Source organism: Tenrec ecaudatus, chromosome 17 (genome assembly GCF_050624435.1).
Source record: "Tenrec ecaudatus isolate mTenEca1 chromosome 17, mTenEca1.hap1, whole genome shotgun sequence".
Taxonomy (NCBI): Eukaryota; Metazoa; Chordata; class Mammalia; order Afrosoricida; family Tenrecidae; genus Tenrec; species Tenrec ecaudatus.
The window spans coordinates 18,237,544-18,261,670 of NC_134546.1; the positions used below are offsets into that span (position 1 = coordinate 18,237,544).

At 46.7% G+C, this 24,127-nt stretch overlaps 1 protein-coding gene and 1 pseudogene across 1 annotated transcript; both read left to right on the forward strand.

Moving 5' to 3' along the window:
• The first annotated feature begins 462 nt into the window (after positions 1–462).
• LOC142430378 (large ribosomal subunit protein eL36 pseudogene) lies at positions 463–837 on the forward strand (annotated as a pseudogene).
• A 22,235-nt stretch (positions 838–23,072) lies between these two features.
• DNAJC5G (DnaJ heat shock protein family (Hsp40) member C5 gamma) lies at positions 23,073–23,909 on the forward strand. Its single transcript, XM_075536061.1, has 2 exons — positions 23,073–23,185; positions 23,834–23,909. The coding sequence occupies exons 1-2, from the start codon at positions 23,073–23,075 to the stop codon at positions 23,907–23,909; spliced, it is 189 nt and encodes a 62-aa protein (XP_075392176.1).
• Positions 23,910–24,127: the final 218 nt, after the last annotated feature.

Genomic DNA, 24,127 nt, shown 5'->3' on the forward strand with positions numbered 1-24,127 from the left:
TGCCCCAATAGCACAGAGTGGAACTGCTCCATGGGCCTTCCAGGGCTGTCCGTCTTTCCAGAAGCACACTGCCTAATCTTTCTCCTGTGAAGAGGTGGATGGTTGGACCGGCCGGCCCTTCGGTTAGTAGCCAGCCCTTGACCCATAGTGCCACCAGCTTATCATTCCGTCATGAAATCACTATTCTGGAATTGTTTTTTTCGCTTGGCTTCAGGAGACCATAATCTGGGTGTCCTCCTACTTCACTGGCTGTTCATGCTCAGTCGCTTGGTTCCCCTCATCCCTTTGTTCCCTACCCTCAGTCACTTGGAGGAATCATCAAGTCTCAAGGTTTTCCATACAAACTGCAGACAGCAAAGATTGCTGATGATGGGTACAGGAGGATCATTGTACTATTCTGTTTCTGCATGTGTTTGAACTTTTCTATTTACAGTGGTTTAAAAAATAAACAGAATGCCTTCCGCCGCGGCACCCATCGAAGAGTCGCAGCCATGGCTGTGCGCTACCCTATGGCCGTGGGCCTCGACAAGGGCCACAAGGTGACCAAGAACGTGAGCAAGCCAAGGCACAGCCGCCGCCGCGGGCGCCTCACCAAGCACACCAAGTTCATGCGGGACATGATCCGGGAGGTGTGCGGCTTCGCACCCTACGAGCGAAGGGCCATGGAGCTGCTCAAGGTCTCCAAGGACAAGCAGACGCTGAAGTTCATCAAGAAGCGGGTGGGCACACATATCCGGGCCAAGAGGAAGAGAGAGGAGCTGAGCAACGTGCTGGCCGCCATGAGGAAGGCCGCTGCCAAGAAGGACTGAGTGCCGTGCCCCCCTCTCCCCACCCCCAAAATAATAAAGTCTTTCCAGAAGCTGAAAAAAAAAACAAAACAGAATCTGTATAGTGATGATTCTCAGATCTCTCATGAAACTCATATTCCCAAATGTCAACTTGACCACGTCTCTTTGCCTAATAGGTAGCTCAAGCTTCATGAGCCCCGAGCTGAGCTCCTGATGGTCACCCATACCACACCTTCTCTTTCCACAGCTTCCCCCTAGCCCTTCTGTTGGCTCGGGCCCCAAATCTTGGAGTCATCCTTGACTCGTCTGTCTTCACCCCACATCCAGCCGGTCAGCAAATCCTGCTCCTACTCCTGTTCAAACAGCCATCATCTGTTGCCTTGATCATAGAGCCTCCTGGGCATTTCTCTGATGCTGCCCCATAATCCATTCTCATCGGAGGAGCCAGGCAGCACAGGGACTTTGTCACTCCTGAGTGCCGAACCTTCAGGTAACAGCCAGAGTCCTTCGCCCTATACAATCTGGCCTCTCACCTCTACTACTTCCACCCCTGTCCCCTGTCACTTTGGCCTGTTTCTAAGTTCTCCCACTCACCGTGGCATTTGCTCTTCCCTCTGCCTTCAATATACTCTACCATTGACCCTCACGACCGACCTCTACACCTACTTTGAATTTGACCCAATATCTTCTCAGGTCTTCCCAGCTTTTCACTTACTCATTTATTGTTAACTCCAAACAAGGTTCATTTTATATAAAGAGGAGAGGAAAATACAGATGATCAACTATCACCTAAATCTTGCCCCTCTCAACTGTGATCAGGTCGCAAGATGGCCTCTGGCTGTAACTGTGGAAATTTAAATTCAGTAAGCCTGGCTTCCAGAGCCCTGGAGAAGCAGTGGTTACGCGTTGGGCTGCGATCTGCATGGTGAGCCATTCAAACCACCAGCAGCTCCGTGGGAGAAAGACTGGGCTTTCTACTCCTGTAAACTGCTATAGTCTTGGAACGTCACAAGGGGTCACTCTGAGTCAGCACTGCTCCATGGCTGTGAAGAAGCCTGTCTTCAACAGGAAAGAGAAGATTTCCTTTGAGTGAGAGAAAGAAAAGTCCCTGGCAGGATCAATCCTGGTCTGTCATATCCTTAGAGTGAGTATTTGGCTTTGTGGGTAAGAAAATCTTGAAATCAAAGCAGGATGTCTGCTATCTGCTTCTCTCTTTGACAGTCTGATGCCTGAAACACACACTTTTAGTCAGCCCCTCTTGTAAACTAAACCTAGTGTCATGAGGTCAATTCCAACTCAACGACCCTTAGACTGAACATTTTCATGGGAGTGCAGAGCAGTTGGTGAATTTGAACCTACTACCTTGCGATTAGCAATCAAATGCTTCCAAAACATCATCACCAGAACTCCTTTAAATGAAAGCCTGATGGCAAATATGACACAGGGACAGCTCTAGTCACCTCTGACTTCATGACAAACACTACCAATCACAGCGCTCCCTCGTGCTGAGGCCACATGACAGCACGAAGCCAAAATTCAGACCAAACTCACTGCCATTGAATCGGTCTGACTCCTAGTGACCCTTCAGGACAGGGTAGAACTCACTGCCCCTGCCAGTTTCCAGACTGGAATTCTTTCTCCTGAGCACTAGACCAGTTACCCTCAAGTCAATTCCAGCTCATGAGACCTCCAGGTGGTTCAGAGTAGAACTGTGCGCCAGTTCTTGCTGTTAGGTGCCGGCCATCCAGTGGGTCCTGACACAGTGACCCATGCACAACAGAAGGGAACACCACCGGATCCTGCGCCAGCCTCGCCACTGCTCTGATGTTGGAGTCCATGGTCGCAGCCACTGCGTCCGTCTGTCCTGTTGAGGCTGCCCCTCTACTTTACCAAGCATGTGTCCTCTAGGGACTGGCCCCTTCCGACAACATGTCCAAAGTGTGTTAGAGGAGGTCTTGCCATCCTCACTTTGTTTTTTTTAATACTTCAAATTCATTTTTCTTCTTCTTTTTTAAGTTTCATTGGCACATAATTTACATATCATACGAGTCAACAGTTCAATTGTTCAATCATATCCAGAAGAATTGTACAATCATAACCACGTTAATTTTAGCACACACACACACACACACACCACCATGGTTAAATCACCTTTAAAATGAGTTTGCAATCAAAGTCAGTTCAAATGCTCGCTTCCACCTTTATTTTGTATTCTTGAAATCCCCCTTCTCTCCCTGACACCCACCCACTCCCACCCCTGCAGCCCTTATCAGTCCGGGTATCGATTATTATCGCTACACAACCACTACTCCTGTGGTTCACAAACTGGGACACCCAACAGAAACAATAAAACAAAATTAATATAAGGTGGTATGGATAAACTAATAATACATCCTCGCTTCTAAGGAGCATTTTGGTTGTACTTGTTGATTCTTTCAATATTTTTTGCTGACACCATAATTCAATACCTAAATTCTTCTTCGGTTTTCCTTTATTCAGTCCAGCTTTCACATTTATATGCTGTGATTGGAAACCCTATGGCTTGAGTCAGGCCTACCTTAGTCTTCAATGAGCTGCCAGGTGCTTAGCCATTCCTCCACCAGGGCTCCCCCTACCTTAGTCTTCAAAGGAACACCCTGTGTCTCAACATTTTACAAAAGTCTTCTGCAGCAGATTTACCCAGTGCAATGTGTCATTTGATATCTTGCCTGCTGTGCCCACGAACTTTGAGTGTGGATCCAAGCAAGATGAAATAATTTCTGTTTATCATAATGTTACCTATTGGTCCAGTTGTAAGGAATTTTGTTTTCTTTACATTAAGTTGTAATCCATACTGAAGGCTGCAATCCTTGATCTTCATCAGCAAGTGCTTCGAGTCCTCTTCATTTTAAGCAAGCAAGATTGTGTGATGTGCATACCGCAGGTTTTTTATAAGCCTTTCTACAAACTTGATACCATATTCTTCTTCATGTAATCCAGCTTTTCTGATGATCTGTTCCGCATACAGGTTGAGTAAGGATTGTAAGGGGCTAGACCACCACATGTCTGTCAGTTTGTTGCACTGTGGTGGCTTGCTTGCGTCTTGCTTTAATGTTGAAAGCGGTGCCACTGCTATTTCAAATACCAGCAGGGTCACCCAAAGTGGACAGGTTTCAACAGAGCTTCCAGATTAAAACCAGATGAAGAAGGACTCCACTCCCCACTACAGAGGAAGAAGCCACTGAAAACCTTATGTAGAGCTTGGAATTACTGTCAAATACTGAAAGTCTAAACATTGTCAGGGATACTATCAGAAGATAGGCCCCTCAGGCCAGAAGGCACTTGAAATGTGACTGAAGAAGAGCTGATTTCGTGAAGGGGAGTGGGCCATGGGGACGAGTCAAGTAAAGCCTGCAGGAGGGGGGCCTTTGGATCTTCATTTGTTGATGGGGCATGACTCAAAGTAAAGAGAAACAGCTGCAAAAATCTAATGATTGGAACTTGAAATGTGTATGAATTTAGGAAAATTTAAAGTAGTCAAAAATGAAATGGACCATATGAAGATAGAGATCCTAGGCATTGGTGAGCTGAAATGGACGGGTATTGGCCATTTTGAATCAGAGAATCAGATGATTTACTATGCTGGGAATAGCACATCAAGAGGAATGGCTCTGCAGTCATTGTCAGAAAAGATCTTGCTAACTCCATCATGAAGCACAGTGCTTCTGTGATCAGAATATATCATCTACCTTCAAGGAAATCCAGTCAATCCTGGGATTCTGCGCTTCATCATCTAAGAAACTTAACAAAAACAGAGAAATCAAGAACGAAAACCAATCTGGGTGCAAGATGGTGAGTTCAGACGAGTGTGTGTGGTCTTGAGAGACTGACATTTAGGTGATAATTAACCACCTCTGTGTACGAGTCCTAAAATTTGAGGGGCTTGGATTTCATAAGAATCATCAGCTTAGATCTGAGCCCAGATGCCATCTGAACTTTTACTTACTGCCCCTGCCACTATCCAACCCTCAGACAGATGTAGGTACATACTAAAAAATTTCCTTTGCGTCTGTTAAACTCTTCTTAACCGCCATCAGTTAGTACCAACTCCAAGTGGCTCTGTGTCCCAGAGAATGAGAAACACTACCTAATCCTATGTGATCCTTGTCGGGGTGAGGGGGTCTCCAACACTTGAGCGGGTCCTCAGGAGCAACTTTGCAATTGTGGAAAATACTAAAGACAGACAGACAGTGAGGCACAAGGGCTCCTTGTCCCATGTCAGAACTGAGCAAGAGAATGTGTTTTCTAATAGTATATAGAATGGGGCTTACAGATCTTTCATAAGGCATGCATGTCATACAGCTAATATCCGACATAATCAATAGGTAATATCATAACCAGGTAACATAATAAACACGCAATAAGATGAGTCAGCGTCTTGACCTAGTGCTAGTTGACCTCAACCCCCTTGATCCCTCCCCGGGGGGAGTAATCTCTGTTCAGTATCAGCAAGAAATATCAAAACAGAGTTTGAGACATTTTTCAGTGAGTTAGCTATAGAACCTGATTTTATCTACAGATAACTCTTAGGGATTGTGAAGTGGCCAGACACAGGAATGATTCATCTTTTTTTAAAAAAAAAAAATTATTAGGGGCTCATACAACTCTTATCACAATCCATACATACATCAATTGTGTAGAGCACATTTGTACATTCATTGCCTCATCATTCTCAAAACATTTGCTCTCCACCTAAACCCCTTGCATCAGCTCCTCATCTTTACCCTCCCTCCCCAGCCCTCCCTCCCTCATGAAGTCTTGATAATTTATAAATTATTATTTTGTCATATCTTGCCCTGTCTGACATCTCCCTTCACCCACTTTTCTGTTGTCCGTCCCCCAGGGAGGAGGTCACATGTAGATCCTTGTAATCGGTTCCCCCTTTCCAACCCACCCTCCCTCTACACTCCTAATATCACCATTCACACCACTGGCCCTGAAGGGATCATCCGCCCATGATTTCCTGTGTTTCCAGTTCCTGTCTGTACCAGTGTACATCCTCTGGTCTAGCCAGACTTGCAAGATAGGATTTGGATCATGATAGTGGGGTAGTGGAGGGAGGGGGGGCAGCATTTAGGAACTAGATGAAAGTTGTATGTTTCATAGTTGCTACACCGCACTCTGACTGGCTCCTCTCCTCCCTCAAGGGAGTGGAGGCCCTAGGTCCTTCTGATTCATCTTATATGGTAGTTCCTCTATGACAGTTCCTTTATGGGGAGATATTGGAGGGACTGTGTTCAGTCATGAGACTATATATATATATATAAAGATTTATTTATGTTTCATAACTGTGAGAGTCTTCCCCCACCAGAGTCGGCTTTCCAGACCCGTCATTATGAGTACAGATGAGTTAGCTGTGTGCCATTCTCATGCAGTCCCTCGGTTTACCACTGATCCTCATACCCACTGCTGTGTGAGCGCCTGTGCCAGGCCATTTCGACGAACATCTCCTCTTTATGCTAGCCTTCTACACGACCAAGCATTATGTCCTTTTCCAGGGACTGGTCTCTCCTGACAACAAGCCTAGAAATGATGAGGGCTTGCCTCCTCCATTCTAAGGAGCAGCCTAGTTGTACGTCCAGGACAGATTTGTTTTTTTCTTTTGTCAGTCCATGATACTTTTTTAAAAATCATTTTATTGGGGGCTCTTATAGCTCTTATCACAAGCCATGCATATGTCCACTGTGTCAAGCACATTTGTACTTAGGTTGTCATCATCATTTTCAAAACATTTTCTTTCTAATTGAGCCCTTGATATCAGTTCATTTCCCCCCCTCTCCCAGGTACTTTCAATATTCTTTGCTAGCACCATAATTCAAATGAATAATAGATTCTTCTGTGAGAGTTCATATTCATTGTCCAACATCCATATGAATATGAGGTGATTGAAAAAACTGTGGCTTCCGTCTGGTGTCCTCCAGGTCTAGAACATGACACTCTAGATATTCAACACTTAAAGAAGGTCTGTGGCACAGATGCCGCACCTTGGGCTGCTAACCACAAAGTCAGCAGTTGGAAACCATCAGTCACTGTGGGAGAAAGACGAGGCTTTCTACTCCCATATAAGGAGTTGCAATCTCAGAAACCGACAGGGCCCTTTTCTACTGGATTGCTATGAATCAGCATCGACTCGATAGCAGTGAGTTTTGGTGGAGAACCCACAGTGCTGAAGGAAGAAGCTCAAGCTGCACTCAATGCATTAGCCAAAAACAGGGTACAGGAATGGATGGAACACCCACTGGAATGTTTCAGAGCCAAAGAAGCACTGGAAGCACTCACTCAATTTTGCCAGGGTATTTGGAAGACACCTGGCCACGTGACTGGAAGAGAGCCATATTTGTGCCCATTCCAAAGAAAGGAATGCTCAAGCTATAGAATGCTATCAGTGAGGTGGCACACAAGTCTTAAGATCATCCAACAACTGTTGCAGCAGTACATTGACAGGGAACTGCCAGAAGTTCAGGCCAGGTTCAGAAGAGGATGTGCACCATTGTTGATATCAGGTGGATTTCGGTGCAAAGCAGAGACTGCCAGAAAGATGTCTACTTGTGTTTCATTGACGATGCAAAGGTGACTGTGTGGACCATATTCTGGAACACTTCATTATGCACATTCAGAAGTAGTACATGGAGCAAGAGGCCGTTGTGCGAACAGAACAAAAGAATACCGCACGGTTTATAATCAGGAAAGGGTGGGTCAGGGTTACATCCTCTCACCATATTTGTTCAATCTATATATGGGGCAGATCATCAGAGAAGCTGGATTATATGAAGAAGAGTGTGGTATCAGGATTGGAGGAAGGCTTATTAACAACCTGAGGTATGCAGATGACACAGCCTTGCTTACTGAAAGTGCGGAGGACTTGAAGCACTTGCTGATGAAGATCAAGGATTGCAGCCTTCAGTGTGGATGACAACTCCATGTAAGGAAGACTAAAACCCTCACGACTGGATCAATAGGTCACATCATGACAAACGGACAAACGGTTGAAGTAGTCAAGGATTTTGTCTGACTTGGATCAAGAATCGATGCTCATGGAAGGCAGCAGTTCAGAGATCAAAAGAAATATTGCATCAGGTAAACCTGCTGCACAGACCTCTTTAGAGTATTCAAGGCCAAGGATGTTTGCTACTTTGAGAACTAAGATGTGCCTGGCCCATGCCATGATATTCTCCATTGCATCATATGCACGTGTGAGTTGGACATTAAGTACGGATCACAGAAGAATTGATGCATTTAAATGGTGCTGGTGAAGAATATTGAAAATACCAGGTACTACTAAAAGGACACACAGATCTGTATCAGAAGAAGTATGACCAGGGTGCTCCTTAGGGGCAAGGATGGCAAGACTTCCTCTCACAGACTTTGGATATATTGTCAGGGGAGACCAGTCCCTGGAGAAGGACACCATGTTTGGTGAAGTGGAAAAAGAGGGTTGACAGTGGCTGCATCAATGGGCTCGGCACAGGAACAATTGTGAGAATGATGCGGGACGGTGCAGTGTTTCATTCTGTTGTGCACAGGGTAGCTGTGGGTCTGAGCTGACTCAATGGCACCTAACAACAACATGTTGTTTTGTTTCTTGACTGCTGCTTCTGTAAGCATTGATTGTAGAAATAAGCAAGATGAAATTCTTGACAACTTCAGTCTTCCCCCCACTTATCCTGTTACCTATTAGTCCAGTTGTGAGGATTTGGGTCTTCATTACCTTGAGTTGTCATCTACCCTGAAAACTGCAATCCTTGGTCTCCATCAGCAAGTGCTTAAAGTCCTCCTCACTTTCACATGCAAAGTTGGGTCATCTGCATATCGCACATTGTTAAGAAGTCTTCCTCCAACCCTGATATTGCATTCTTCCCCACATAATCCCACTTCTCAGATGATTTGCTCAGCACACAGATTGATTTAGTATGGAGAGAGGACACTATCCTGACACACCTTTCCTGATTTCCTGAGCCACGTGAGAGCTCCACATGAGCACAGTTCAGTGTTCTGGGATCCCCATTCTTCTCCAGGTTGTTCATAATTTATTATCTATATAAGCAAATCCCTCTGCATAGTCAATAAAAGACAGGTAAACGTCTTTCAAGTATTTTCTGCTTTCAGCCAAGATTCATCTGATGTCCGGAATATCCCTTGTCCATGTCATCTTCTTTTTCAGCAATGCCCTGTCTCTGTGTTGCTGCAACTGGTTTGGAATGATCTTTAGTAAAGTTTTACTTGCACGTGATATTAATGATATTGCTAGTTTCTGCAGTCTGTTGGATCAGAATCACCTCACTTTGGAATGTGCACATATATGGATCTCTTTCAGTCAGCTGGCCAGTTAGCTGTCTTCCAAATGTCTTGGCACGGTTGAGTGAGTGCCTCCAGCATTGCATTTGCTCACCGAATTGGTTTCCTGTCGGTTCCTGAAGCTTTGGTTTTTGCCAATGCTTTCTGGGCAGCTCAAGCGTACTCTATCAACACCATTGGTTCTTTATCACACCCCATCTCCTAGAATGGTTGAGTTGACCACTTCTTGTATACAGTGGCTGTGTGAATTTCTTCCATCTTCTTTTGGACCAAGCCCTGGGGCAGATTTAAATACATAATGAAGGAAACATTTTTTTCTGTGATTAAACTAAAGATAGATAATGAATATTCCTGAGGGAGGGTTTTGGCACAAGACCACTGCCAGAAATTTCTGTAGTAGCCTCAGGGAATGTTTTTAGATAATGACCTTATGGTCACTCTGTCAACACCCTCCTAGTCACGTATTTAAACTGGTGAATCCAAAGAACCCATATTCGTGGTTTTCAACTAATCACTGTCAAGATCCCTCCCTCTCCACTTTCCAGTCATCCGGTCTGTAGCTTCGCTGGCCTGCAACCTCCGAACCGGAATGCCATACCTTTAGTTCTTGGTTTACCTCATCGATCTTCCTGCTACTCCAGCATGTCGGAGCATGGGACTTCACTTTGTGAGATCAGATGTGTCCCCAGTTTGAATGGCTTTGAGCCTTCGTAAGCTCTGCCTGTGTGGTCACTGCATCCGTGGATGTCTACGAGAGCTCCGAGGAAGAGAGAACACAACCTGCAGCACAGGATCAAGCCACGCAGACCGCCCCCAGGCAGAAGGTGAGAGCAGGAGCCAGAAAGGAAACTTACCAGAGATCCAGGAGGAGCATTTTAAAAATGCAGAACCACAGATGTGGGAAGAAATTGGTGGTAATAAATAAGAGAGGAGATGGAAGGCCCCAAGTCTCTTCCCCAAAACATAGCCGGACATTTTCCACTTCATTCAGTTACATTGCCCCAAATTCTACTCATTATTCCTTCTGAATTAGTAAGAATTCAGGGAGTACCCCTAAAATTATTGCCCTGAGATAATCTTTCAATCTTAAACCCCAAGTAGCCCCTGAGGTGTTCTGAAACCAAGTCGCTCATAAAGAATGTATTGAGCATTATGGTCTCTGTGGGATCCCACTGACAACAGCCACGGAAAAGATTAGATGGGAACCTTAGGGAGCAGGGAGTGGATGTTGGCGGGAGAGGAAGGAGGAGGGAGAAGGGGTGCATGGCTCCAAGTGTGCCACCAATGCTACTGGGTGGTCCACACAGAATTGATCTCGCGTGTGTTTGCTGTGCTTACTCTCGACGCTAGAAATAAGAGATACGTGTTTTAAAAAGGAGTGAGGTATTAATGTTATTTCTCACCATAATCTGAATTAGTTTCTTAATCGGATTGCTTTCCTCTCAGTCCTTAGTATCAATCTATGGAGGTAGTAGATGTTTTTATTGGAAGGGCCGAATGTCGGGGAAGTGGGAAGTCATTTGAGAGCTCTGATTGCGTGCAGGGGACCGTGTGAGGTCTTTGTTTGAATCGCCACAAGGCTGGATGAGACCACTGGGTTGACGAATAAGGAAAAGGGCGTCGAAGAGGCTGGGGGAAAGAAGGATGGAGCAAAGGCAATGGAAGCAGGCCGGGGACAATTTGCAAATCTTCTCAGAGAAAGGATGCTGATTTTCCCTTTCTATCCACAGACTAAATGAAAAGCGACTTTTTTTTTTAAACAAAATTGGGAGGAGACAGGATAGAAAGAATGCCGATGATTACCATGATGATAATGATGATGATAATAAGGTACTTAACATGTGCCAGACACTGTGCAAATTAAACATCCAATCCTCCAAGCCACGCAAAGAGAAAGACAGATCCTCTCTGTTTGACAGGAGAGGAGCCAGGTGTGCCCTGTTAGCTTGCCTGCCCTGAGGTCCACAAAATCTGGGGTTGCAGACTCGGGGGGGCAGGGAGGGTGGAGGTAAGAAACAGCCTCTCCATTTGAAAGCCCTTACCTCACCCCCCACCATCCCATGCCTGACCAGGGGAGAACAAGCATATGAACTGGGCAATGGATTTGGTTTTTCTTATTAAAAAACAGTTCATTTTTTAGAGCAGTTCTAGGTTTATAGAAAAGTTACATCAATAGACCGAGTTCCCACAGCCCAACTTGCGCCCAGGCACATCCTTCCTCCTGTTAACATCTTGCGTTTCTGTGATACATTGTCCACAGTAGGACCAGCAATGAAACATTGTTACTCGCTCAAGTCCCTAGCTCACATAGGGGTTCATTCTGGGTGTTGTACAGGCTTGTGGGTTCTGATGCACGTTTTTGAGTCAGCACAACAGTATTCTACAGAACAGCTCCACTGCCCTGAAAATGCAGTGTTCCATTTAGTCATCCCTGCCCATGCCCTGGAGCCTCTGACAACCATGTATCTTTTTACTGGCTCTATAGCTTTCCCTCTTCAGACTGACATATAGCTGGAGTCACACAGGGTGTAGCTTGCCCAGACTGCCTTCATAGATGTAGTTGTATGCATTTAAGGGTCTTCCGGGGCTTTTCATGGCTCATCTTTTTATATTGCTGAATACTAATATACTCTTTTGTATGGATGGACACGTTTATCCATTCACTATTTTAAGAAATATTTTTGGGTAGTTAGAAATAAAACTGTAGAAATATCTGTATGCAGATTTTTATGTGGACACAAATTTTCATCTCACTTGGGCAAATACCGTAGAGCAGTGGTTCTCATCCTTCCTAATGCCGCAAACCTTTAATACAGTTCCTCATGTGGTGGTGACCCCAACCATAAAATTATTTTCATTGCTACTTCATCACTATGATTTTGCTACTGTTATGAATTGGGCAACCCCTGTGAAAGGGTCGTTCAACCCCCAAAGGGGTCGAGACCCACAGGTTGAGCACCTCTGTCTTAGAGCATGATTGATAGCTCAAATGGTCAGCCTATGTTTAGCTTAAGGAGCCCTGGTGAAGGAAGCGGGTTATCAGTTGGGCTGTTAGTCACAAGGTCAGCAGTTCAAATCCACCAGTTTCTCCATGGAGAAAGATGAGGCTGCCTACTCCCAGAAACCCGAGGGAGCAGTTCTACACTATCCTGTGAGGTCACTTTGAGTCAGAATGGAGTCACTCGCAGTGGGGCACAAGTTGAGCTTTGTAAGAAACAGCCAAGGCGTTTCCCCACCATGGGTACTCCATTTCTACCTTCCCAGCGGGAAGGATGAGGCGGTGGTGCTTTTCATCCCATGTAGTACTCATGCCTTCACTTGGCAGGAGGAAAAGAGGGGCACTACCTAGCCCGTTTACATGCACCTCCATGGAGGAGGGAAAGTGACCACAACCATGGCTCTGTCTTGTCTCTAGACCTGGGAGCCCTTGTGGTATGAACACTGAATCTGAAGCCTGAAGACCTCACAGATGACCTTGAGCAAGGACAACCTTCCTCTCTGGCCATACCTTCCCCAACTGCATGAGGAAGGCACTGGGTTAGAGTTAAATATCTGAGGCCCCTCCCACCTTGAAAGCAATACATTTCTAGAACCTGGTGGCGGGGTGTGGCAAATTACGATCTCTCTCTCCCACTGCATATGTTCCAGAGCATGGTATTTTGGGTATAAATATGCCAATGTCTGCTGTCTGTAGATGTGTGTTCTAGCTATATGACTAAACCTTGGGTTGTTTGTGGGTAAATAAGGGATGCTCCTCCATTTCCTCCAGGAGAGGCCAAATGGCTCTCGGGGGAGTGAACTGTGAAAGCCCTGACTCAAAGTGTGGCAGGAGGGCAAATGACTCCAAATAGGTTTCAGTCTGTAGTCATTCCTGGGTGTCGTTCATAGTTTTGTTTGAGGCCCTTTTACAACCAAATCTAATTCAGTCTTCGCATTGAGTCTGCGAAACCAACGCCGGCTTTTACAGAGGAGGAATCAACACTCAGAGACTGAGTGACTTGTTGAAGAGGCAGAGCCGGAGCAGGGCTAACATCTAGGCTTCCAGCAGTGTTCAAAAGGGTCTGGTGTTGTGGTTAAGTCAAAGTGGGGAACCTCTGGCTGAAAGATGCCCGGCTGATGTGTCTGCTCTGTTCCCATCTCTAGTAGCTGCAAAGTCATCTAATGCAAATCACAGCTTCTGAGACTTAAATAGCTGGTTGAGGAGCCACCAATGGTGAATAATGAGAATGTCAGAGGGCATTGTTAAGAAGGAATAATATTTTGGAGCCTGTGACAAGATGTGAAGGATGGTTCCCAACTCTTCTCAGAACGGAAATCTCCCTTTCTCAGGACTCCATTCTTCCATAAAGCAGGGATATGATCCGATCATGTCTCGGGAGTCTTGTGAGAATGCATGGAGATCATTCGGTGAAAATAACTTTGAAGCCACACCAAAGTTTATCCTTTCAGCCATTCAACAAACCAGCGTCTGTTGAACACTGACAATATCCCAACCTCGGAGCGGAGAGAACACGAAAACAAAAAGACACGAGCAGCTCAAGGTCACTGTGGTCTTCCCTCTGCGCTCTTTGTTGCTTCTTGTCTCAGGCTGGGTGAGGTGCAGTGAGCTGGATCTTGAGGGCAAGCAGGATCCAGCTCGTGGCGATCTCCCGTCTAGCACTGCGAGTCCTGTTCCCTCCTCACCGTCGCTGGTGTGTTTGAACTCAGAGCTGCAGCGATCGTGTCCACCCATCTCTCGGAGGGTTTCTCTCAATTTGCTGATCCTCTAGCAAGTAGGATGTCCTTTGCTAGTGAAGGCTCGTGTGGAGGGTGTGTCCAAAGGAAACGAGACTTCGTGCTTCTCGGGAACATTACTGCTGTCCGTCCTCTTGGTTTGGTTGTTCTTTTTTCGGTCTGTGGTGAATTCAATATTCTTTGCCAACACTGTAGTCATTGCGCAGCGTTTGCCCACAAAGACCGCACGTGCATCAGGCACACCCTTTCCTTGTCACCGGTGTCTGTGCTTTGCGACGCTCTACAGAGGTCTTTTGCAGCAGATTTCCCCGACACGATTCCTTACTTGTTTTTTTGATGGCAGCTTTGGTGGGGACTGATTCAAGTAGAATGAAATCTTTGACGATTTCAGTTTCTTCACCGTTTATCCAATCAGTTGTGAGGCTGTTTTCTTCATGCTCAGGTGCAATCCATCTTGGAAGCAGGAGGCTCTCACCTTCAAGTAGGTGCTCAAGTTGTCATCAAAAGCGCTGCAGGGAATTCTTGGGGCAGCTTCACCCCCAGGTGTATTTTGAGCCAGTGGAGGCTCCCTCTGTAGTAGCTCATGTTACACAATAGTATTCGCTTACTGTGATTACATGGCTTTAGATGCTGAAGAGACAATGGTGAACAAACATGGAGCTCAGTCCACTGGGGAAAGCAGACATTAGAAATTTTATATTCAAAACCATTGCAGGGGTGTTATAGGAGCAGAGGCATGGAACCCAGTTTAGAACACATCTCTAAAGAGGGAACATGAAACTGAGATGCCCAAGGATGAGAAACCAGCTGCAGGACCGTGGGTTCTTTCTATCTGGTCTTTCCAGCCCTGGCCATGTAACTCTCACAAACGACTGGCTGGGCCTATGCGAATAAGGTGCTGGGGCCCTGGAGGTGCTGTTGCAGTGGGTTCAAGGCCAACAGTCGCTCGAGGGAGATGAAGCAGGCCTGCTCCTGTGAAGACTGACAGCCTCAGAAGCTGCACAATGTCAGAAGGTTGCTGTGAGTCAGAACTGACGCGATGGCAGGGGGGCGGGTTTAGATGTACCCAGGGGATTTGTCGGTTTGGCTATCCTGCCAGGCTTATAAGGGGCTGAGTGGGATCTCACTGTCATCAAAAATGAAACCCAACAGCCACAGAATACATCCTCTGGACTTGAGGTCCCTACGCTGAAAACCTCCCGGACTGGGAGATGAAGAGTTGGAGCACTGGAGTGGAACGAGGCAGCATGAGGACGAGCAAGGCAGCACCAGTACAAGTGGTGGGAACCAGGAGACCAGACTGGAGGGAGGCGGCTGCCTGGCTTCCCAGTCATGAAGGGAGGTGGATGTGGAGGACTCACCAGCCCACAGAGCAAGGTAGCTGTGGTGGGCATCCTGGTCCACCATGCAAGACGGCTACAGTGGGCTCACTGACCCACGCTGTGAACCAGCTCAGCAGCTTCAGGCAGAGGCTTGCTGGTAGAGTGGGGTTACAGCTAAAGAGGGGGCAGGCTGAGAGAGGGCCTGAAGGGCACAGCCGAGAGGGGGCCTGCCATAGTTATGCTGAAATGTTGGAAGTTGTCCAGACTGACAAGCTATATTCTGCCTCCTGACTCATTCACATCCAAGTTGATCCTGAAGCACAGCCTGTTAGTCCCTCAGAAACCCCACAAGTGTGACGATGGTCTGTGAGCTGTGTGTGGCCATGGCAACAAACTGTCACCCTCACCAGAGGAGTGGAGGATATGGCGGGAGGGACACTCGGTGGCAGAATTGGCACACAGGTTGGAGAGAGGGGGTGTGTTTGATGTCTCCCTCACCGGGATCAGCCTTGGGCTGCTGGTCATTCTCCGGCCGCCTTGTGAAGTTGGACGAGGCCCGATGACGGTGTCCTATTTCTTCAGCCATTTGAAGAGCGTGGGCGGGAGCCCTCCAAGCCAAGGAACAGGATGGCCAGAGGCCCTGGTGAGGGTGGGGACGCCGTGTCACGGAGCACTCACAGGAATGCAGCGGTCAGCAAGCAGAGCAAGCACAACAGTGGTACCTGAGGAGACTGGACCATGGGGGCCTTGTAGCCTGGAAAAAGGAATTCCTTGTCAGTGCACTGGACTTCCAATGCCGCCTGCTCTTTCTGCCCAGTGCTCCCCAAGGGCAGAGCTGGGCTGCTTAGCCAATTCTCTCATCCCAGGACAGGTGGAGGTTGGTTAGAGAAATCTGCCACAGCTATTGCCACCTTCAGCTTCTTCTTACGGAAATTCATGTGTCCTGGAACTGATGGCCTGAGTGTGAAAAGTCTAAGGCTTGTCATCCCACTCCTCTCCCGTCCTTACACACTGACTTATTCCCGAAGGAACACATTCCGGACAAATCCCTCCATTTGGTGGTCACTGCGCCTGCTGCATATGGATTCTTTCATTCAGTCCATCTTCTAGGGGTGGAATGGTGATTTAAAACCTAGAAAGGGAGATAAATGCGCACAAATATCTGTTGAAAAGAGAGTGATAAAAGTCAAAAAAGAGGTAAGAGAGAGGCGTTATTGAAGTAATGCCTCTTTTGGATGGCATGAAACCAACAACACAGGATGGTAATTTTCCCCGATTTTCTTTATTAAACTTTATGTAAAATTTTTTAAAATTTAGAATAGACATTTGATGTAATAACAAATGTTCAGTTAAAGGGAACTTTTTATTTTACACCTACTGTCCCTCCCCTGTATTGTACCGTCTTACATGCTTTCTTCAAAAACTCTATGATGCTCACTCTCCCGACACAACGGCTGGAGCCAAAGTGGGTGAACAAGTAAATGTGGTGAAGAAAGCTGATGGTGCCCGGCTATCAAAAGAGATAGTGACTGGGGTCTTAAAGGCTTGAAGATAAACAAGCTGCCATCTAGCTCAGAAGCAACAAAGTCCACATGGAAGAACACACCAGCCTGTGTGATCGAGTGGTCCCAAAGGGATCAGTTACCAGGCATCAAAGAACAAAAAATCATATCATTGACTGCACACCTCCATGATAGGATCGCTGAAGACAAATGGGTGCATAAGCAAATGTGGTGAAGAAAGCTGATGGTGCCCAGCTATCAAAAGAGATAGTGTCTGGGGTCTTAAAGGCTTGAAGGTGAACAAGCGGCCATCTAGCTCAGAAGCAAAAAAGCCCACATGGAAGCACACCGGCCAGTGCGATCACGAGGTGCCAAGGGACCAGGTATAAGGCATCATGCAAAAAAAACAACAACGATATAAGTGTGTGTATATATGTGTATATGTATATGTATATATATACCATATTAAATGAAGGGGGAAGTGCAGAGTGGAGACCCAAGGCCCAAGTGTCGGCCAATGGAGATCCCCTCATAGAGGGGTTTAGGAGAGGAGATGGGTTAATTAGGGTGCGAGGTAGTCCCGATGAAGAACACAGCTTTCCCCCAGATCCTGGATGCTTCCTCCCCCCAACTACCATGATCCGAATTCTACCTTACAGGACTGGATAGGGCAGAGGCTGTACACTGGTACATATGAGGGCTGGAGGTACAGGGAATCCAGGGTAGATGATACCTTCAGGACCAAGCGTGTGAGGGGCGATGCTGGGAGAGTGGAGGGTGAGTGGGTTGGAAGGGGGGAACTGATTACAAGGATCCACATGTGACCTCTTCCCTGGGAGAGGGACGGCAGAGAAGGGGGAAGGGAGACTCCGGATAGGGCAAGATATGACAAAATAACGAGGTATAAATTACCAAGGGCACATGAGGGAGGGGGGAAAGGGGAGGGAGGGGAAAAAAAAAGAGGACCTGATGCAAGGGGCTTAAGTGGAGAGCAAATGCTTTGAGAATGATTGGGGCAGGGAATGTATGGATGTGCTTTATACAATTGATGTATGTATATGTATGGATGGTGATAAGAGTTGTATGGGTCCCTAATAAAATGTAAAAAAAGAAAAGAGGAGAAAAAAATGATTAGGGCAGGGACTGTACAGAGGTGCTTTATACAATTGATGTATGTATATGTATGAACTGTGATAAGAATTGTATGAGTCCCTAATAAATTGTTAAAATTAAAAAAAATTTTTTAAATGATTAGGGCAAAGAATGTACAGATGTGTTTTATACAATTGATGTATGTATATGTATGGATTGTGATAAGAGTTGTATGAGCCCCTAATAAAATGTTTTTTAATAAACAAACAAACAAACAAACAAAAGAAATAATAGAGAAAACAGCAGAGCCGCAGAGGACAGCTCCATGGAAGCAGAAGTCATCTCTGCCGTGTGCAGCCAGCAAGAAGCATTGATGGCAAACAGAAGTGAAGAACAGTTCAGAGACACAAGGGTAGCTTGATGGAGGCGATGACTTGGTGACCTTGGCCTTCTCCCTGATATCACATCGTGCTGCTACAAAAGGCAATTCCTGACATAGAGGAGGGGCTCCCTAAATGGAGGGAAATAAATGTATGTTCTGCAACTTTAGCTTAAAAAATGATTTGTAATAGAAGTTAGATAAGCATGAGAAAAATGATGTTGTCTCTATTGCCTGCCTGAGTTTGTGGCTTAAAGTTTATGCCAATCATTAGCAATAAAGAGAAGAAAAATCAAAACAAAACAAACTCTTATCAAGGCTACATAGAGAAAGGTTAAGACAACAGAAATGGATCTTTTTTCAGCTCTTATTATAAAATGACACACAAAATTTATTCAACCAAAGTAATTTCACCACTACTTGGGGGAGGGGCTCATTGACTTTTTGTGCAAACAATGCTAGCCTTCTTTTAAGCTTTCAGAGCATGACTACTTAAGAACTTACACAAGCCACAATTTTACCTGCACAACCCTCCCCCGCCAATGACCTGTTCCGCCTGTCTTTACAACATGTGCACAGCCTTAGCAAATTAAAGCCCGACAGAAAGGTTGAGCCCTTGGTATCAGCTCCCTCCACGCCCCCTTCGTGACCTCTGGATAAATTACTGTTTTCATATCTTACACTAACCACTGTCTCCTTTCACCCATGTTTCTGTTGTTCATCCCCCTGGGGGGCAGGGGTTATGCAATGATCATTTCGATCAGTTCCCTCTTCCTTCCCTTCTTCTCCCACCTTCCCCCTACCCCCTGGTATCACTACTCCCATTTTTGTTCTTGAACAGTTTATCTGACCTGGATACCCGTGTGTCACGAGCTCTTATCTGTACCAGTGTACATGCTCGGTCTAGTTACAACTGAAAGGCAGGACTGGGGACATGATAGTGGGGGGTGAGGAAGCCTCAAAGAACCAGAGGAATATTGTATTTCATTGGTGCTATCCTGTGCCCTGGTTGACTCATCCCTTCCTTGTGACCCTTCTGTGAGATGTCCTATTGTCCACAGATTGGCTTTTGGGTCTCTGCTCTGACCCCCCTCGTTCTCAACACTGTGTTTTGTGTCTTCTGGTACCTGTTACCTGATTCAGTCAATGCCTCATGGTGTCGGTGTCATTCTTCCAGGCTTGCTTCTCTGCTAGATGGCTACTTGTTTAACTTCAAGGCTTTAAGACCCCACATGCTATATCTTTGGATAGCCAGGTACCAACAGCTTTCTTCACCACATTTGTTTCCGCGCCCATTTGTCTTCAGCGATGGTGCTGAGAAAATGACCATCACAGAGTGCCAGGTTGCTAGAACAAAGTGTTCTTGCGTTGAGGGAGGGCTTGAGCAGAGGCCCAAAGTTCATCCACTCCTCAATGTATTGCCATATAAATATATGTACATAGGCTAAGACCTCTATTTTATGAATTATATATTTACATAAGTGCACACCTATGTTTATGCCTCTATCCATAGCTTTGCTTTCTAGATCTTTCCTCCGTTTCCTTTTACCTTCTTCCTGCCCCACCATCACCCCACCCTTCTTCTGCCTCATAGTAATTCCTCTCAGCTAGATTGCTGTTGCTCCAGCACCACTGGAATCTGTACGTCCTCCTCGCTGTTGCTTTTAATTCCCTAGTTGTTCCCTGTCTGTGGCGTTGTTTGCTCACTACTCCTTTCCTCTGCCGCCTCCTATTGTTTTTTTTCTAAACACAAAAATTATTATTAAGAACTTAATATTGGGTGAAAAATCACATCCACATTGTTAAATAGTTTCAAAGTTAAACACTATCAGTATCAGTTAAGACCTATCAGTATTTATATTTCATAAATTTCTGAAGACTGCTACACCAAACCAAACCCAGCACTATCTGGTTGATTTCAACTCATAGCATCCCCATAAAGGGGTTCTGAGACTGCAAATCTTTGCAGCAGGAGACTGGTAGTTTTGAAAAGCTGGAGTTTTTTTAGTTGTTTGTTTGTTTGTTTTTACAGCTGGAGGTTTCTTAATGGCCAACCACTTGATTATCAGCTCACAATACTGCCAGGGCTCCTTGTCCACAGTCATCAAGTCCCTATAGGCCAGTGTGTCAGTTATAGACACTAATGTGTGTATAAGAATGAGCTTTAGATAAAAGAGCAATCGCATATTGAGAAAACATGCCAGTCCAGTTCAGATCAAGCCCATAAGTCTGATATTAGCCCACTTGTCCAGTATTAGTCCGTACATTCCTCTTTAGACTCACGCGGCACATGCAATGATGCCAGATGCAGGAAGATCACAGGCCAGTGTGTAGACAATCTTGTGGATCCAGTGGCAGTGGAGGCATGTCAACACTGGTGCAGGTCTCCATGAGTCTCCTCCAGCTCTCAGTGTCTCAACAGTCGGAAAGGGAAGGCAGAGAGAGTAGGTCTGGCTTCCAGTGAGCTATGGATCTTCACAGCACCTTCAAATGAGGTCATCAAGTTGTGACCTGATTGACAGACTAGACTCCACTCAAGTTGACAGGCAATTATGTAACCACAACAGGCAGAGCAGAACGGTTCCTTAGGGTTTCCAAGACTGTTTGCAGAACAGCCTCATCTTTTCTCCACGGAGCGCCAGGAATGTCTGAAGCCCTGACCTTGAGGTTAGCAGTTCAATGCTTATCCCATAGCATCACCTGGGCTCCTCCAGGGATTCTTAGAAAGTTTATATTCTCTTCATGAAACAAAAGAGGGAACTGCATCTAATTGTGATGGAATAAAATTTAGTAATGAAAATTAAGGTGGTCAATTTTAAGTGGTGCAGATACCCTCTCCTATGAGAGGTCACAGAAACCTGACCAGGTAGAGAGACAGGGGCTCTCATGCCTACAGGGAAAGATGTAAAGTGTCACTTGGGATATCTTTCTGGAAAGAAATTTAGCCATGAAGATGCTTAAGAGGCTCAAATATTCCACTTTAACTCAAGAGTTTCCCCAATGGTGGGGTAGGGGCTGGGGGGTGGGGGTGGATCAAAGATTTGTTCCAAGATTTATGAATAAGAATTTTCATTCGCAGTTATTTGTGCTATCAATATAAACAATTTAACTATCCCACCTAGACTACATAATTAAATGATGCGGCAGCCTCCGGATGACACTGTATTGAAATGAAGTTTTTAAAGAACAGTAGTGACTTGTCATCATGATAAGACATCGCTTCAGCAAACAAACAATTACAATATAATTAGATAATACTTTAACAAAATAGCGTGAGAGCAACTGGGGGCGGAGAAAACGGGTTCCCCAAAATACTGACATTTGAGATTGCTCTTTTAAAAAAATCATTTTATTAAGGAATCATACAACTCTTTACACAATCCATACACACATCATTTGTGTCCAGCACATTCGTACGTATGTTGCCCTCATCATTCTCAAAATACCTGCTTTCTACTTGAGCCCTTGGTATCAGCTCCTCATTTCCCCCCTCCCTCCTCGCTCCCCCCTCCCTTTTTTGAGATTGCTCTTAAAGAATACACAGGAGTTTCCAGGAGGAAGGGAAAGAAAGCACCAAGTCGAGACTCCTGGATTCTGAAAAAATCACTGGGCAGGTGGCATGCCCCTTAAGACGGGCTTGCGGGCGCCATCTCTCTGTTCGGGCCATGGCGTGCGGGCTCGTTGGCTTTCTCTGGGTGAGAACTTCACACCAGAGTAGGTGGTGGGTGGTACTGCGGTGGGAGGGCTAGAAGCGCACATCCCCAGATGTCCTGGGGCCACTGGTGCTCGTCCCTGCGCTCGGGGTTCAGCCGAGCGGACTAAGCCCCAGGGTCATCGAGGCCTCGCCTCCAGGCCTTGCTCTGGCGTCCAAAGAAGCCAAGCACCAGGCAGCCCTCGGCAAGCCAGGCGCAGGCGCAGGCGCAGGCGGACGGCCTAAGTCAGGTTCACATCGAGTGAAAGAGTCCCAGGGCTACGAGGCCGCACGTCTTGGCGCACCTGCGCGGTTGGACGGCCTCACAAGTCCCGGGGCTCCCGGCGCTCTCCGCGCGCATGCGCAGTAGCGCAGGCTGTGCGACGTTTCACACCCTCACGGAGAGCACGTTTGAGGCTGCCTCGACCCACTCCCATGTAAAAGCCCTGTGGCTGCAGCGCCCCAAAAGGAAGCTGGGGAGTTAGAGCAGCCCTTCCGAGCTGGTTACCTTGGTTCTCGGGGCCGCAGGCTCCCCAAGCCACGCCTGCACTCTGGGGTATGGCTCGTCCGCCAGGTCCGCTTACCCCGCGACTTCTTTTCCACTTCCTGGTTCAGCCCGGAAGTCATCCTTAGGCTCTTCCGGCTGCCTGCCCGAGAGACAGAGATGGGAAGCCCTTAGTTTGAGGACAGAGGCGGGGTGGGTGGGGGTGGCAGAAAGTCTCCTGCCCCCGCTGCAGGCACGGCCCTCTGGCCTGACTTGTGCACTCGACTTTGCTTCGGCCGCTCAGGATTTGGCCCGAATTGCCCCTCGGTCATCGCGGAGCTTCCAGGTTCCTGGCCCGTTCTGTTCAGGAGCTGGGGCCACCCTGCTCTTCTTCACCTTTCAGTGGGTTTGGATGATCCCTGGGCTGTTTACTTGCGGCAGTAAGAGCTCTGGACGAAATCAGCACCTTCCCCATCACTTAGCCCCTCCCTGGCGTCTTCCACCTCTAAGATAGAGGGCATCCAAAGTCTGTGTAGCAGAAGGACTCAGAGAAGCTTGAGGGGAGGATGTTTCCTCTTTAAAACTTGCATTCGAATGCCTTCTGAAGGCCCCTGCGCTCACACTGTCTTATACTTTACCCTTTGTGGCCCATGGTGGGTTGGCGTGCCGTGTCGCTGAAAGCTCCTTTCTTCACAGCCTCACCTGTGCAAGTTCTCACGCTTGCTGCTTCTGCTCTGGTCCAGAGCATGACCCATGTGGATGAAGCAGCACATCGTCTGTCAAAAAGTGGGAAGAGCCTCTATGCAGTGCTGGAGCTTCCGAAGGGCGCCTCTCCTGAGGACGTGAAAAAGTCCTACAGGTTCAAACAGCCCGGTAGCCAATCCCAGTATTTTCCCCTTAAGCCTTTTCTTTCTTCCTTTATCCACTTCTCAATCCCTAAGCCTTCACTTTAGGACCAGGTAGGGTCCGCATCCTTTTCCAAGTGGCCTGGGAAAGAATGTAGGCTTTGGGTGCTTGCTCCCGATCCTTGGTCCTGCATCTCCTACCTTCCTTATGTGCTGTCCAGAGGCCTGTCCCTACAGTTCATCCTGACCCTCCCTCGCCACCCCTCCCACCATTCTTTATGGGTGTTGCCTGGGTAGGAAACTGGCCTTGAAGTATCATCCAGACAAGAATCCAGGAGATGCTCAAGCTGCAGAGATATTCAAAGAGATCAACACGGCCCACGCTATACTGAGTGACCGTAATAAGCGGAAAATCTACGACCAGCATGGCTCATTGGGAATCTATATATATGATCACTTTGGTGAAGAAGGCGTCAGATACTATTTTGTAATAAATAGTTGTTGGTTCAAGGTACACAATTCTTCCTAGTCCCTTAAGACGGAGGAAGGAGGGCCAGTATAACCCCTCTCGCCTAGTACAAATGTGTCTGCGGGGCGGGGCGTTTGAGTGTTAATGCCGCAGGGAACGCTGGGCGAAGACCATACTTTCTCCTGCCTTGCAGACTCTTGTCCTCCTATGCTGCCTGCTCACTTGTTGTTGTTGCTGCTGCTGCTGCTGTTTTTGCTGTGGGGCCCTGATGCCACCGTCTGATGAGGCGGTAAAGAGAAGATACCAACAAAATGTCCACACACAGCCTTCCAGATCAGGTGAGAACAACAACAGGGGCTGAAGGAAGACCCTGAGGAGCCCTGGGGGGAGAGGATACCTAGAAAGGGCAGAATATTTAAATATTTAAATATTTACTCAAAAGGAAAACGAAGTGTTTGAAATGATGCCCTCTTGCTAGTAGTTGGAT